Source organism: Gorilla gorilla, chromosome 6, assembly GCF_029281585.2.
Source record: "Gorilla gorilla gorilla isolate KB3781 chromosome 6, NHGRI_mGorGor1-v2.1_pri, whole genome shotgun sequence".
In the NCBI taxonomy this organism is placed as follows: domain Eukaryota; kingdom Metazoa; phylum Chordata; class Mammalia; order Primates; family Hominidae; genus Gorilla; species Gorilla gorilla.
In genome coordinates this window covers 98,513,229-98,530,757 of record NC_073230.2, presented here as the reverse complement: position 1 = coordinate 98,530,757, position 17,529 = coordinate 98,513,229, and the positions used below count along the sequence as shown (strand labels likewise).

Sequence of the window (17,529 nt, the reverse complement as noted above, 5' to 3'; positions counted from 1 at the left end):
GGCCAAGCGCGGTGGCTCATACCTGTAATCCCAGCACTTTGGGAGGCCGAGGCAGACAGATCACGAGGTCAGGAGATGGAGACCATCCTGGATAACACGGTGAAACCCCGTCTCTACTAAAAATGCAAAAAAATAGCTGGGCGTGGTGGCAGGCACCTGTAGTCCCAGCTACTCGGGAGGCTGAGGCAGGAGAATGGCGTGAACCCGGAAGGCAGAGTTTGCAGTGAGCTGAGATCGTGCCACTGCACTCCAGCCTGGGCGACAGAGCAAGACTCCGTCTCGAAAAAAAAAAAAAAAAAAAAAAAAAAAAAAATATATATATATATATATATATATATATGAATTAAAAGTCCTGTCTCTATAGGATATATTGTACTTTAAATAGTACAGGAGGTTCAAATTTTGAACTCATGAAATGTCAAGATAGTTTATATATTTAAAAAATAACTTTTATATTTTCTTTGAAATTTAGACCGACCCAGGTTTATGTGCTGGATCTTTTATGATTTATAAATAAGTTACTTTAAAATAACTTTGGTTATAGTAGTTGTGAAATACGATTCTTAATATAATTAATATTTGTTAACTTGAATGCCTTAATGTCTGCAAAACCATTCTGTTATTTTGTGGATAGTTACTAATCCAGCTAATAAGCAAAAATGCACTGATCTCTAAGAATGAATAAACTATCGATTTTGCCTAGAGCTTTGAAAATTTCAGGAAAAGCTCTTAACCAGTTTTTAAGTTACTGGTGAGCTTAGATCTATGGTTTGTTCCAGATTATCCAATGTCATACTAACTTTGATATAATTATAGCTATAGTTTATTACTATTTTGACCTCTAAGAGAAAGAGGGTTCCTAAGTTTTTTTATTCATGAAGCGATGCAAAATGGCTTTCTTAACCTATGCCTTTTACATCCATTTCTTAATTCTTATAATTAATATAATATTTTCTTTTTGGTCAGTTCATTAGAAACATTTTTTTTCTTTTTTTCTTTTTGATGGAGGCTTGCTCACTCTGTCGCCAGGCTGGAGTGCAGTGGCGCAATCTCAGCTCACTGCAACCTCCGCCTCCAGGATTCTAGCGATTCTCCTGCCTCAGCCTCCCGAGTAGCTGGGACTACAGGTGCACGCCACCACGCCCAGTGAATTTTTGTATTTTTAGAAGAGACGGAATTTCACCATGTTGGCCAGGATGATCTCAACCTCTTGACCTCGTGATCCACCCACCTCGGCCTCCCAAGGTGCTGGGATTACAGGTGTGAGCCACCGCACCCGGCCCCAGAAACATTTTTAATAGTTACAGTACTATTAAACTGTAATACTGTGTATTACAACTGGTAGTTAGTAGTTGTCAATCCCCAGGGCTAAAGAATAGAATATTATTATTAATTTATTCTTTAGAAATGAACTCTCCCCCACTTACAAATGATGCTTCAATTAAAGACTTTATTAAAAATTACTGTTACAATTCTTCATTCTTATTGAAGCTTGCCATTTTTGAAAAAGAAAGTGTCGGATGAAATAACTTATGCTGAAGATACTGCTAATTCAGTTGCACTTCTGGGTAAGTTAAGATTTCCTTAAGGTATAGGGATGTAACATATGACAGGTCCTACTGACAAGGGAATATCTATTTTCCCCAAGTTTCACTAAGAGGACTCCTTCTCCATGTCTAGGATCTTCTCTTGTTAGTGAATTAATCACAGTGTGCTTGGTGATAATTCTGGTATTGTATTCTGTTCAGGCTGTTTCATGATACCAATAAAAGTCCATCTTCTAAGTACAAGGACAAGCTGATAATGTAGTCTGATGAATTATTATTTAGTTTAATGAAGTGTTTGTTAACTATTTTTGTAAATCAGAAAGTGTACATACCCTTTTTAAGTAATCACAAAAACATTTCAACTTTGAACTCTAATATTGAATTGCTACAATCATAGAATTATTCATTAAATGATCTAAAATTTTAAATCAAATCACAAAATAGCATATTAAGAACTTCAGCATAATGCACATAAAGATGCAGATGCCTATATTTTGTACACAAAAATATGAAAAATATCATAAAAGGGTAGGCACTTATGTATGGGTTATCACTTGATTTTCTAGAGAAAGAAAACAATTTCCTAGGAAATTAGATCAGGGAAACACTGGCTCTTTGAGTCAGCTCCTGGGACATGACGGCATGTTCCCAAAACAAATCCTACATTAAATCTATACTTACTAGTTTAGGTCTTTATTTGTACAGGAGGAATAAAAGATACACAATTGATCCAATGCATTTTTAAAAATATTTGCTGAATAATGATGTTCCCAGCATTATACTCCATATAGAAAGATGTTAGAGATTCAACTGGAATGAAGAAAAAAAGGATTTTTATTTTTAACATAGACACTAACCCTTTTATATCTCAGTAGGTTTTATAGTTTTTAGTTGCTTTGGGAAAACTACCTAGGGTTCACCTACTCTATATCCTAGAGTAGGTGAAGGTGTTGTTGAGATTAGGTTAAACATGAGGGGGGCAATTTAAAGAAAAACACCTTAGGAAACAGGCAGGTTCAGAAATATGGGAATTTTTAATTATGTGAATCTCTATCATCAGTGGAAATTTACAATGAGAAGCCAACCCAAAAGAGGACATGGTAGTATTAACAGATAAAAAGTGTAGTTTTTGTTGGTAACATTATTTTTTAAAATACCCCTGTTGCCATTATTTTTAAATATTGCTTCCAAGAGTGTTGACAGCCACTTGTATTATAAATACATGGCCCACTTTTTACTGAGTGTCAACTTGTTCTTTGCTTAATGACTGGTACCCTGCCTGCAGAACATGTTACTATCTCATATGACAACAGTATGAACTCTTAACTTTAAATGAGCTTCCTTCACTGATTACTGACTGCAAGTACTGCTCTTCTGTTTCTTGGTTTTTTTTAATGGCTGGAAACATTAATTTAAACTAAAATAATTGTATGTAAGATGAAATGTTGAACAAAAACTCTTCATGATTTTAGTTAGAACTTCCAGTTTCTACTACATACTAATAAGTTATATTACATTTTCTTCCAAATGATACATAGATATTTCTGACTCAGAGGCAAGATTCTGGAAATGGATGGGGGAAGAAGTTGGTACTCTGCCCTGGGATTATGAAACAGGAAGCTATGATAAATTATCTAAATTTACAGGAACTAAAACAGTGGAAAAGCAGACGAAAGACCCTAGAATTTCCCATAAGCCTGCATATTTGGATAGTCTTGTTGGAAAAGCTTAGTTGTTCCTGTTGCCTAATATGTTTTAAAACCTAAGTAGTGATTTTGCAACTCCAAAAGAACAGTCCAAAAAATAAATAAAATTTAGAGTTAGAATAATCTTAAAACTGTCTTTTAAGTGATATCTTTTGCAGAGATTCTCCTGAAGCTAGGGTCAGGCTTTCCTTTGTGCTTCCTCCTTCTTTCCACTTGCCACCCCACTTGCTGACCACCTCCAGAGATGAGCATCTTGCAAGGGCTAATGCAAAAGAGGAATTCCTAATTATTCTTTTACCCTCAGAGAGTCCAACCAGTTCTAGTTTAGTTCTAAGGTCGATATTACTGACTACCGCAGTCCTTGGGCATTCAGAGAACCTGGATCATTTCCAGAGTCCCACAGATCATTTTCAGATACCCCTGGGGATCATGTTTATAGGACTTCAACAGAGTAGATGCAATCCAGTTTGAAATACAGGCTGAAGCCAATTTAATTGTAGTTTAGATATGACTGAAAACGAACCTTCCTATTCGCCAACCCCACGCAGACAGCTTGAACATAAAACTATTACCCTTGCATGTGGGGCAGCTGCTTAAAAACTCACTGTCTTCCAGTCTGCCAACAAATTGAAGAGCAAAGTTCACCTGGAACTTGTCTAAGCAAAGAATGCATTAGTAAAGGCAAAAAATTACTGACCCTCTGGTTAGGGAGAAAAATGCTAACCCATATCTTGTCAAAATAATAATAGTATCTAACACATGTAGAACTTACAACATGCTAGATGCTTTTCTGAGCCCTTTTCTCATATTAGCTAATTTAATCCTCACAACAATCTTAAATGTGGTAACTATTGTTACACCTGCTTAATAGATGAGAAAAGTAAGACACAAGTTTACATGGGTAGTAAATGGCATAGGCAGGATTTAACCTTAGACAGTCTGGTTCTAGCATTTGTATTAATAATCATCGTTCTTTTTTCCCTAGAAAGGAGAGGCTGAATTGATTGAGGGGCCAAATGTATAAGGATGGATTCAGGGTACTGTTTATATGTATGTACGGGTGTGAGCATATGTATAAAAATATGCATATAAATTGAACATGATCCAGTTTGAATCTCTGAGAATATTTTTAATAATCATCATATTATTAACATTTTATGCCTAAATTCTACAAATAAGCTTATGACAGTGTTGTTAAATAGCACCTGTTTATCTTTCCGGCAGGTGACTTAATGAAAATACCAAGTTCTGAATTGAGGATACAAATTTGTAAGTGTATTGTTGATTTTTATCATGCAGAACCACCAAAGAAGCATATTCCAGGTGAAGTATACAATGGTCTTTCAGTGATAACTTGTGTATGTAGAAAACAGAACATTCTCATATCTCTTTGAATTTGACAGACACAGTGGGCTCATAAATGTAACACATTAAAAAGAAAACTTTTTTGTAGTCTTGAGCTCTTTGGTCATCTTTTAAAAGTTATATATGTATTTTTCAGTTTTTGATTTGCATATTTTTATTCTGATGCTAAATATGAACAAATTTGTAAAGTGATGCCCAATTTAGTTTATTAATAATTATAAATGTTACTATTATGTTATTTAATACCATTGATAAAATTATTTTTTAAACACTTTATAATTATTTATAATATCTGCCCCCACTCAGTTAAATGTTAAGCTACCAATGCCAGGGCCATTCTCCATCCTGTTTGGGAAAATAGTTCTATGTGTTATAGCTAAGGGACCTTAATATATAGTGGTAAATGAGCCACACTGAATTGGCTGGGACCAAGACAGTGGCACGTGCACTGTGAGGATATAATGTTAAGATGTACTTCTTACCTTCATAGTTTCTGTAATTTCTAATCAATCTAGGAAGGGAGAGAAGATATAAACAATAATTTCTTAAGTTATATGATTCTTAATATAGGTGGAAATAAGAGTCTGTGGTAGTTCAAAAGAAAGATTATTTAAGACTAAGGAAAAATGGGAACCAGAAGTCAGTTAAAAAAAGACAATTTAAAAAAAAGAAAAAAGAAATTCAGGGAAAACAGAAGGAAGTCAAAAAGTAAAACAAAAAAATGGAACAGCACCTAAACTAGAGAAATGAATAAGGAGATTATTAAATGTCCAGTTTGAACTGTTGATGAGATAGATGGGGGAGGAGTGTCTTGGTAGATAAAAGATATTGGATACTAAAAGCAACAGGGACCAGAAATACAGGTTTGGAATCCACCCAAATAGAGTTGAAAATTGAAGCCACCAGAATGGTTGAGTTTGCCAAGAGATAAAACATATAAGCAGTAAGGCATCAAGAATGACATGGAGAGTGTCCATATTGAGGTTTGGAAAAAATGATTCAAAGAAATTGGCAGTGAAGGGAGGCTCAAAGAGGAGGAAGAAAACCTAAAGACTGCCATGTCTTGTGTGCCAGTGAATCAAATATTTGACAAAGGAGGAGAAAGTTATCTCAGTGTCAAATGCTGCAGTTTTCTGTAATGGAAGAGTTAAAAGGCCAAGTTAATGTGACACTTGAAAAGTTGTAGTTAAATCTTTGACAGATCTATTGATATAAAGTGGTCAGGGCAGATGCAGGATTAAAGAATCAGAGGATTTTGAGAGTAGAGGCACTGGATTTGAGAGTGAGAGAGTAGTGGCAGTTCATGAATGCAGACATATCTTAAGATCAGATGGTGAAGAAAAAGAAAGAAGATGGAGAACAGCTCAGCTAGTGCAAAGTCAGAGAAAGGTTATTTGGGTTTTGTTGTTTTTAGGATAGGAAGAAATCACATTTGTAGGCAGAGGAGCTAGAAGCTGGTAAGAAAGAAATGGGAAGGTGAAATTCTCAAAGAAAGCACAAGAGGATGGAATTAAGAGCACAAGCTTAGAGTTAACCTTGGCAAAATACAGACGCCCTTCAAAGAAAGGCAGACCAGTGGTGTAGGACTTAAGAAAAAGGAGTATTATGGGGCAAAGACGTGAGGTTGATTTGGTCAGTCTCTGAAAATTAGGAGTCAGTGCTCTCACTATCACACAGTTGGTTTCAAGTGATGGGTATGGCCAGACATCCGGGACCATGGCTGAAAAGTCCTCAGTATAGCAGTTGAAAGAGACATAGCCCTGGAGACAGGAATTAAGTCCATGAGCTTTAATGGTGTTATATCCCTCTATTAGAATGTACCTGCAATAGAAAAAGATACAGTAAGTATAAAGTACATTTTGGCCCATCCATATGATAGACTATTATGCACATAAAAATCATGATTTTAGAAAACACTTTATAGGATGGGGAAAAGCTTACAATAAAAGTTTTAGTGAGTACAGTAGAATATAAAATTCCGTATACTAGTATGTTGTTAAAATTGTATGCATACATTAAAAATATCACAAGAAATATATGAAAATGTTAATGTTATCTCTAGATGATGAAAATATAGGCAATTTTTACCTTCCTCGTCTTACTTTTTAAATGCTTTTTATAATTCATGAGGTGAGTAGCTAGAGCATATCATAGAAAGCTCGTCACAGCATTGGACAGGGCCTTGTCCACAGCCAGAGATCATATTTACAAAGATAAGACAAACTGACAGGTACCCCAGAACTAGGGCAAAGTTAAGGAATCTAGTTGGACTCAAAAATCGAAAAGTCAGGGTGTTAGATAAATTAGATCACTAAGAAAAAATAAAGCCTCATCTCAGTAAATGAGGACCCTTTGGTGTTTATTTAATCCCTCTAGTTGAATGTACTTAGGTATACCTGCATCAAAAGGAGAGTTAGTATTTCTCTCAGGTGCTAAGACAGAAGGAATTTTTATAAGACATTTCACCAAGAATCAAACTTCCCTAAAATACCATTAAATTCATTCACAATTATCAGAGTAGCATTACATTTTTCACCTCTTATTTTATTGCTGACACTACGTAATTGTTGTCCCTTGAAAGTACTGAAGTAATGCATTGAACCTGAACAGTGAAACTGACTAGTGAAAACATTCAGTATTTGTCATCAAATCATTTTCCGTTATTGAAAGTCATATCTACTGACAAGAAATATTGTTCTTTTTTAGAATTTAGGATGTTTCCAAAATTCATCGTCCTATTTTAAATACTACACCAGGGATCAGCAAACTCTGGGTCCCAGGTCAAACTAGGCCTACTGAAAAGAAAATTGTGTTAGAACACAGCCATGTCCACTTGTATTTGTACTGTTTATTACTGCTTTCTTGCAACAATGTGCTATAGAGTTGAGTAGTTGGCAAGAAACCTTATAACCTGCAAAGCTTAAAATACTATCTGGCCCTTTACAGAAAAAATGTGGCCCATCCCTATGCTGCACAATTTTTAAATTCCATATACTTTTAAAAAGTTTTTCTTGCTGTTGCTTAATAATAAATTACTCATTCTTTTGTCTTAATGATCATTCTGTGAGATAACTGTATGTATTTATTAACGAATTGTTGTTAGGTTACCAGCAAGCGAGTTCATCATACAAGATTCAAATGGCTGAAGTTGGAGGATTAGCAAAAACAATGGTCCAGTCAATGACCTTGCTCGAAAATCAACTTGTTGAGAAAATTTGGGTACTTAAAGTTCTGCAGCATCTCTCAACTTCTGGTTTGTAGATTATTAAGTTTAAACACTTCATTGTCAACTACTTTTGTTTCTGTCTAAAAATGTCAATATTGTAAAGCACAAATAATTTTTAAAATTTATTTTCAGAAGTTAATTGTACCATAATGATGAAAGCACAAGCAGCCAGTGGAATCTGTACTCACCTCAATGACCCAGATCCCTCTGGACAGCTTTTATTTCGTTCATCAGAAATACTTTGGAACTTGCTGGAAAAATCTTCAAAACAAGAAGTCATACAACAGCTTAGTAACTTGGAATGTTTGCTGTAAGCGTATGTGGTTAGATAGGAATGTTCTTTTAATCTTAAAATGAAAGCCAGTGACATAACTAACATCTTTGTTTGAATCTGTGTTCAATTATGTTTTAGATTCATGTAATGGCTATGTTTCAGGACATCTTTTTTGTTCTATGGTATAAATGAATCTGCACAATAACAAGCCACACTTTTCTATGTGGAAGGCTCTTGAAGTAGCTTCTTAACACTAAAATATAACTTGGAATATAGATAAAGTAAAATTAGACTTTAGAAGAACTATTTCATTTATTTATCCAGTGAATCTATTATTGAGTGCTTACTATCTCCCAGATATTGCAGTAAGCATTAGCAACAAAATGTGCGTAAGCCTTCAAGTTGCTTCTTCACTTATTCAACAAATAATTGTCTGCTCTATGCCAGCTTCAGTATTAAGCCATAGAAATACCACTGAAAACAATATAGATATTGTCTCTGCTTTCGTGGAATTTACATTGTGCTAGGAGGGATGGACAAGTAAATAGACAACTAAAAGAGAACATACTAAATGTTATGAAACAGATTATTGTAAGATGCTACATGTTCTTCAGAGGAAGATCAGTCAGCACATTTTTGTTTGCAAGTGACTAAAAACCCAAATGACCAAAGCAATATAGAAAATTTATGGCTTATTTAACTACAAAGTCAAGGATAAAACTGGTTTCATGTGCAGCTTTATTCAGGGATCAGCAGATATTAGGACTTCGTCCCTCCTCTCTCTACATTGTCTTCCATGGTGCTGGCTTCACACCCAAGCCTATGTAGTAAGACCTAAGAAGTCTACGATCACATCATTTCAACCTCAAATCAAGCAGAAGAGAAACCTTGCTATCCTGAAGGCTCAGAGAAAAGTCTTTGAATTGAGTCCAATTTGGCCCTGAATGGTCTAATATTGGTCAAATGCCTGTTCCACAGTGATTTATTAGTGCCAAAAGAAAAAATGCTCTGACTGGCGAAAAGGCAGCTGAAGGCAGCCTCACAGGAGCAAAAGTCAGGAAGGAGTAAATGCCTAAATAAAAATAAGAATGCTGTTCTTATAAAAAGGGCAAGTAGGTCCCAGGAGACAAAACAACAAATATCTACTATTAATACAAGGGAACCTAACTCAGAGTTGGAGAATTAATAACTGCTTCCTAATGAACTCAAGTCTAGGAACTGAATGACAGACAGGACTTGGTAACAGAAAAGTTTTGCATGCGGAGAGCATCCTAGACAGGGAAAACAAGTGAAAGTATAATTAGCAAAATCAGAAAACTAAAATTCAGTATGATGAGAGCAGAAGGAACAGGCTACAGTGGTGAGAGATGAGGCTAACAATGTTATCAGGGACCATAACATGAAAGGTCTAATAAGCCTTGTTAAGGAGGTAGGACTTAATCCTAAGAACAAAGAATAGTCTTTAAATGGTTTTACAAAGGAAAATGACATGATTGAATGTGTTATAGAGCTGTCACTTTGACCACCATGTGTAATAGACTGGTTTAGTGGATTCTTATCTGGTATATAGAGGATTAGAGGCAGATTTGGAAGTGTAAAAAATATTAGAAATATGTTCAAATGAATAGTATAATATAAAAAGGGAGATTTTGTTGATAGACATTCAGGAAGTATTTTCATAAAAGTGTGTGTTTTAGTTTGAGCTGCTATAATAAAGTACCATAAACTGGGTGGTTTATAAACAACAGAAAGTTATTTTTCACAGTTTGGGAGGCTAGAATTCTGAGATCAGGGTGCCAGTGTGGTTGGGTTCTGATGAGGGTGCTCTTCTGGATTGCATACTGCTGATCTCTTGTATTCTTACATGGAGGAAAGAGAGCAAGACAGCTCTCTGGAGTCCCTTTTATAAGGGCACTAATTCCATTCATGAGGGCTCATTACCTCCCTAAGGCCTCACTCCTAAAACCATCACATTGGGGGTTAGGATTTAAATATATGAATTTTGGAGGGATGCAAACATTTAGTGCATAACAATATAGTTTTTAAAATATGATTTTACTTTCTAGGGCTTTGAAGGAAGTATTTAAAAATCTGTTTATGAGAGGTTTCAGTCATTATGACCGTCAGCTTAGAAATGACATATTAGTGATCACTACAATTATAGCTCAAAATCCTGAAGCACCAATGATTGTAAGTATGAATCAAATTGCATTAATTTTAATTGTGGAAGTGGTGGGCTTGGGTGAAAGAAGTCCTATATTATGTTGGAATATTTGTGTATTTTCTTGTAATGCTAAGTTATGCTGTAATATCTTGATGGTCACCAGTGTGCTTATCACTCTGCCAATTCTTCTTTGCAATCCTTTGGAAATTTGGAATCTTCCTCATATTGTGTGATTTATACACGTATTTACCACTTATGATGCTTTTCTTTCCTTCCTGATGATTTGAGTTTCCATCTGGCATCATTTCTCTTTCACTGGAAGAACTTTGTTTACAATTTCTTGTGGTGCAAATCTACTGGCTGCTGGCAACAAATTATCTTAGTTTTCTTTTATCTGAAAATATATTTAATTCATCTTAATTCTTAAAGTCTATGCTCATTGAATATAGAACTCAAGGCTGAAAAATGTTTTTGTTTAGCATTTCAAAGATAAAGTTCTGCTGTCTTATGGAGTCTGTTGTTTCTGATGAGAAATATTCATTGTGAGGTTCCATGGTGTAATGGTGAGCACCCTGGACTCTGATGAGAAGTATCCATTATGTCAAATCGTTATTCCCCTATGTATAATATATCATCCTTTTCTCTCACTGTTTTCAAGATTTTCACTCTATCTTTGGTTCCTAGCAGTTTCGAAATGATGTGCTAAGGTGAGATCTCCTTTGTATTTGTTCTGCTTAGGTTTCATAGAGCTTCTTGGATATATAAATTTAAGTCTTTGAGAAGATTTGGAGAACTCTTGGCCATTATTTCTTCAAATATTTTTTCAGCCCCATTCTCTCTCCCCGCTTCTTCAGAGGCTCTGATTACTTTTATGTTTGACTTTTTGATATTGTCCCACAGGTTTGTGAGGCTCTGCTCACTTTTTTCAATCATTTTTCTCTCTATTCTTCAGGTTGGATAATTTGTATTAGTCTATATATTTAAATTCACTGACTTTTTTATTTCTGTCATCTCCATTCTGCTGTTAATCTCATCCAGTGCATTTTTATTTCAGATATATTTTTCAGTTTTAGAATTTATTTTTATTCCTTTTTATAGTGTCTCTCCTGAGAGTTCTTATCTTTCTATTCATTATGAGCATCTTTACTGTAGATTCTGGTATACTCCTCTGAAGAATTTTTAATAACTACATATTTAACTTATCTGTACTCATCCCTTTTTGAGGTATGGCAGCCCAAATCTTAATTCAGTTCTTGCCTGGGATGCTTGAGTATTCTCTGCACTTGTGTGGTTCAGCTATCAGCCAGATATTTGGGAAGAGTTTGTACACAGAATTTAGCATTCTCTCTCTCTGGCTCTCTCCTTTATGGGATTTCTCCCTTCACTTTCCAATGGCTGTGGTTGCCTCTGCCCTCTGGTTCTTCAGGCCACTAAGACCACAGGGTTACTCTGAGTTTTAGCATTTCCACGAGGTGTAGAATACGGCCTGCTCTCAGGCCAAAAGCCTTTTTTTTTTTTTTTTTTGAGACGGAATCTTGCTGTGTCGCCCAGGCCGGAGTGCAGTGGCGCGATGTCAGCTCACTGCAAGCTCCGCCTCCCGGGTTTGCGCCATTCTCCTGCCTCAGTCTCCCGAGTAGCTGGGACTACAGGCACCCGCCACCACACCCGGCTAATTTTTTCGTATTTTTAGTAGAGACAGGGTTTCACTGTGTTAGCCAGGATGGTCTCGATCTCCTGACCTCAGGATCTGCCCGCCTTGGCCTCCAAAGTGCTGGGATTACAGGCGTGAGCCACCGCGCCCGGCCCCAAAAACCTTTTTTAAAATGGGAAACTCGTGTAGTGCCATTCCCTTCTACAAAATTCTGACACCCTTCCAGTGTCTGCTTACTCTTGGTCACAAGATAGTTTTATTTGTCACCAGCAGGAGAATTTCTCTCGGAGCTACTACTCATCTGTACCAGAAGCTGAGCCTTCACATATTTTATAATTAAAAATCATTGAATGATTGAAATTATTTAATAGAGATCCTTGGCAACAATATTCACAAGTCAGGCACGTAAGTTCTAGTTGTGCTACAAAGAACTGGCTGTGAAGACCTCAGCCCACTAACAGTGGACGTCAAGTAGTCCCAAGAGTCATGGAATTCATGCTGTGCAAATAGGGAAACAGTGCTACATAGTATCCTAGTTAAAGCTGCAACTTATAGGTAGACCTTTGTTTCTCTAGAAGCCCTTGGTCAGGTAGTAATTTCTCATTAGTGCCCTTGCAAACATTCAGATGAATTTCACGAATGTGAGTCAAAGGAAATAATATCTTCAGCATCTAAAGAAACCATATAGATCCTAAAGTAATGGGGCTATAAAACTACAAGCTCATAAGCCCAGGGTTTGCCCCTGTAAACTCTCCCTAATGTGCAAAGTCCAACTAGGATATCTCTGTCAGGAATGCTGATATGCTAAAATGTTTGCAACTCTGGTGATTCTTCAGGGCTTTTCATGCTAAGTAGGAACTACTTTATTATCTCTTGACCAAACATTTGACATAACAAGAATGGTTGGGGTAGAAGTGGAAGTGTTTAAGAAGAAAAGCTGTTGAGAATAACTGGATTTTCCTCCCTTACTGTGTCATTTGAAGTATAGGTAACGAATTATAGGAGTAACTATAAAGACCTAATATACTTTGGATCCTTAACAATTTTAAACAGACTATTCATAGAATAATATAAAATATTTCTTAGAACCTACAGAAGTAAGTTTAAAATTAAATAAATCTGGCTTATTTAATTTTAAATAAGCTTATCTGGCTATATGTTTTTTATTTTTTTTGCCTCACTCTTTATTACTATTCATGCTTTATGAATTCAAATGAATGACAGTAGGAGAATTTGATAAATGTACTTAAGTAGTAAATATGAGCATCTGCATCATAACTTTCATCTTATTCATTCATCTTTCTGCTTATTTTATGTATTTATATTAGGAATGTGGCTTTACCAAGGATTTGATACTGTTTGCCACCTTTAATGAAGGTAAAAAGCATAAAACTTTAAACTTCTTATAATTATCTTGATAAGTCTTGTACAACATTTAAGCTTTCATTTTACTTTTTTTCCCTCACAGTTAAAAGTCAAAATCTTTTGGTAAAAGGACTTAAGCTTTCTAATTCCTATGAAGATTTTGAGTTGAAGAAATTACTGTTCAATGTAATTGTGATCTTATGTAAAGATTTACCTACTGTACAGGTAAAGAGTAATCAAGGCAGGAAAATCAATAAAAATTGTCTTACTTTGTAGTATAACTATTTTAAAGTCTTGACTGTAAATATTTTATCGGTTCATACATTTACCACAGAAAGTAGTAAAAGCTTACTGGCCTGAATTTTAGCTTTTAAATTTTTTCTTTGCTTATCTGTTAGTAAACAGTGAAGTACTTAAATTTAAACCACATAAACCAGAGAAAAATAGTAGAACCTAAGAGATTTAATAATACAGTTAGATCTCTTGAATTAGACAGCATAAAATGAAAGAAGCTTCACATAGGCCCATTCCAGCCTAATAATCTGTCTCTGACCATGGTAACAAGGACTGATTTAATGCTGGAGAAAATTATTAACCTCTGTGATGCCAATCTCAAACTCTTATGAACCTGCTTTTTCATCACACAAACCTAATGTCTTTAATCACTTTTGCTCTCTATGAATTTATCTTAATACTTTGTTTCCTGCATAACAGCGTGATGTAATTTGAAGAATATTGGAACTGAATTTCACTTCTGGCTTATCACCTACTAGCTATGTGGCCTTAGAAAAATTACCTCGTCTATCTGTGGTTCATTTCCTCCTCCTGTAAAGGAAAGATTATAACGCTTCAGCTCTGCTCACAGGTCTATCGTGAAGTTGCGATGAAGGCTTTTTAAACTATAAAGTGACAGTAAATGTATTATTAACAATTCTGTTTAGTTAATTACTGCATTAAGTGAATTTCCATTTAATCTAAAACTCTACCGAGCTCCAAGGATTACTATGAAAAAGAAGTAGGAATTCAGTCTATCAACTTCACTACCAGTAATAGAAAGATGGGGTAGTCTAGCAGTAAAGGCTTTAGTCAGACAGAATCTCAGTGCTACCGCTTTCTAGTTATGTGGCATTGAATGGGTTGTTTGATTTCTCTAAATCCCAGGTAGCTCAACTTCAACATGGGGATAACACCTACCTCGAGATTATTATAAGGATTTAACTGAGCTGAACATTTTCTTAGTAATGCAACTTTAAGGAATATATATATTTTCAAATGCTCAGGAAAAGAAAAATTGTCTTTATAATTATAACTTTATTATTTGTGACAAAAAAATACATACTGTGTAGAACCTAAATGTATTTTCCAAAATGCAAATGGAAAATCATTTGGAAAATTATTCCATAAAGTATGGTTTATTATTCCAATACAGTATTATATAAATATTAAAATTAGACCTATAAAGATAATAAAATTTACACTACAGTTTATAAGTCAATTCTAATTGATTGAACAACAGTTTATAGGCAACAGAGCCAAGTAGCACAGATTATGGTGAGGAGCTTCTTAAAACACTTTGTGAGTGGTGAAATCAACAATTTTTATGTGTCACATAATTTGTGGTCCAGTAATATTACTAGTAATGATAATGAATATGTACACTAGCATTTGCAATACACAGGGGTGTTTTTTGAAACATTATATACTTAATTCTAGCAAGAATGTTAGAACCAGTAGCTATTCCTGTTTTCTCAACTCTAAATCTTGCATTCTTTTCACATGGACTAGTAAGGAATTAGAAAAATTAATTGTTTTTGTTAAAATCTTTATAGAATAATGCCAAATTAAAAGAAAATTAAATATAGCATATGGTGTTTTATTCTCTTGTGAATCATAAATATGCATCCATCAGAATCAGCTGTATTAATTCTGTTGTCATAATAGCTATGCATTTTAATCTCATTTTTATTAAAATGATGGGTTCAATAAAATTTTAAAATACTAGGCATGTAATGAAACGGCTTGTGACCTAACTGACATTTATTTGGTAGAATGTTTATGTAAGTACTGTTGCATGTGGTTAAATATTCACTGTAGTCATTACCTCAGACAAAATTCTTTTTTATGGTACACAACTGAGTCTGTGAGATATTTCCTTTTAAAAAAAGAGTGAGGAAAGAGATGTCAACACTTGCCCCAAAATATTCTACGTTTTATTATACGTTAAAATATCCTATGGTTTTATTATAAGCAGGAACTACATTACATATATGAGCAGCAAAAACAAAAAATTAATACATATTTTATATTATTGTCAGAGAGTACATACCTCAGAGAAGAGGATTATAACTTCTTTAATTTTTGGTGGTTTTTTTTTTGGTACCTATCATAGATTGGGGTTATTTTATAAAGGAATTATTTTGAAATAATCCTCAATAAAACATCAAAATGTAAATTTTTATTTAATTGCCTTAAAGTATTTTTAGCTATGTTGCTAACAAAGTATCCTTTGTTCTTTCTCACAGCTATTAATTGATGGCAAAGTTATTTTGGCTTTGTTTACCTATGTTAAGAAGCCTGAGAAGCAAAAAATAATTGACTGGTCTGCAGCACAGCATGAAGAATTACAACTGCATGCAATTGCCACTTTGTCATCAGTGGCTCCTTTATTAATAGAAGAATACATGTCATGCCAGGGAAATGCTCGAGTCCTTGCATTTCTAGAATGGTGTGAGAGTGAAGGTGAGTGGCCCTTCAAGATTCTTGTCAAAATTCTAATCTTCATATTTCAACTGAATGCTCAGTATATGCATAGAAATAACAATGAAGTTAATTAAAGCAATGAGAAGTAAAAACACATAGACCTATCTTCTTAATGTATTTATATGTTGTTTTAAGAAAAACACAGATTTTAAAGTCAGACATTAGTAAATGTCATAGTTGATGCACACCCAAAAGAAATCATACATGTAATTTAAATTTTTGTATTATTAGACCTATCTAAAAATTATATTTGGGAAGAAAATAAATGCTGGCAATATTTTATTTGCTTTGTTTGTTTGTTGAGACAGGGTCTCACCCTGTCACCCAGGCTACAGTGCAATGGCATGCTCATGGCTCACTGCAGCCTCAACCTCCTGGGCTCTAGCGATCCTCCCACCCCAGCCTTCCCAGTAGCTGGGACTACAAGTGCATGCCACCACACGAAGCTAATTTTTGTATTTTATATAGACAGGGTTTTGCCATGTTGCCCAGGCTGGTCTCAAACTCCTGGGCTCAAGCCATCTGCCTACTTCGGCCTCTCAGTGTTGCGATTACAGGCGTGAGCCTGAAATGAATTACAATATTGCCCAGTCTGGCAGTATTATAATGCATTCATTCAACAAATATTTATGACTGCCTACTGAGTACTAGATACTGTCTTAACTACTGAAAATACAGTTAGGCTTAAAATAAATATCCTTTTCTCTATGGAGCTTAAAATCTAGATCTCTAGCCAGAAGTAATGACTCCAGTGTGGTCTACCAAATTAGTAGAGCCCCAATTTGTTTGTATTTTGTTTTAGTTCTTAGAAAGGAAATAAGAAATACATTCCTTTTTAAAAAAGTTTTATAAGGAAGATATTGCTTCTTTTCTGGTAGAAATTTTGCTCTGGCAATAATTTTGTATGATGCATTTTCATTAGATCAAGAATATCACCCATTTATGCATGAAGGAGGAAAAAATGATAGGCTTTTTATTCTCTAGTTTCTAATATGCTGAGCTACTAAATTTAGTCTTGTAAAATTATTTTCCACTGAATAAAGCAGTTCTTCAGTCTATCCTTTATATCATTTATGTTTGTAGAAGACTTTAAGGCAAAAGGGGAAACGCTGGCTAATAAGAGAAAGACTGATAGCTAATAGTTATTCAGAACCTACTATCTAGTGAGCTTTAAAAACCTTCCAAGTATTAAGTCATTTAGTCCTCTCAACAAACCTAGGAGGTATAGGTACTCTTATTATCCCTGTGTATCAGATGGGTAGAACTCAGTCTAAGAAGCTAAATAATTATTCCTGGCCACAAGTGGCAGAGCAAAAATTTAACCCAGGTTCTATAATAGAACCCACAATTTTAACCAACATGCAATACTCAGAACAGTATTGTCAACTTTTTTTTTTTTAGCTAGAAACATAAAGCTACTTCTAAAAGCAGCTTTTAAAGAAAGCATAGCATAAAGAAGGGAGGATTTGCC

General features: G+C 34.9%; 1 protein-coding gene across 6 annotated transcripts in view; it reads left to right on the top strand.

Moving 5' to 3' along the window:
* CFAP69 (cilia and flagella associated protein 69) overlaps window positions 1–17,529 on the top strand; it is an 81,254-nt gene that overhangs the window by 18,783 nt on the left and 44,942 nt on the right. For 4 of the 6 annotated variants that reach the window (XR_008667141.2, XM_055346649.2, XM_019031830.4 and 1 more), the window contains 8 exons: window positions 1,492–1,568; window positions 4,478–4,576; window positions 7,722–7,871; window positions 7,977–8,154; window positions 10,185–10,308; window positions 13,262–13,310; window positions 13,402–13,523; window positions 15,821–16,037. Coding sequence is in view for 5 of the 6 variants with exons in the window: in XM_055346649.2 (XP_055202624.1) it covers window positions 1,492–1,568; window positions 4,478–4,576; window positions 7,722–7,871; window positions 7,977–8,154; window positions 10,185–10,308; window positions 13,262–13,310; window positions 13,402–13,523; window positions 15,821–16,037 (1,016 nt within the window). In the remaining variant the exon portion in view is untranslated. The remainder of the gene's footprint in view (window positions 1–1,491; window positions 1,569–4,477; window positions 4,577–7,721; window positions 7,872–7,976; window positions 8,155–10,184; window positions 10,309–13,261; window positions 13,311–13,401; window positions 13,524–15,820; window positions 16,038–17,529) is intronic. The other 2 variants (XM_031013479.3, XM_063708271.1) reach the window with 2 other exon arrangements.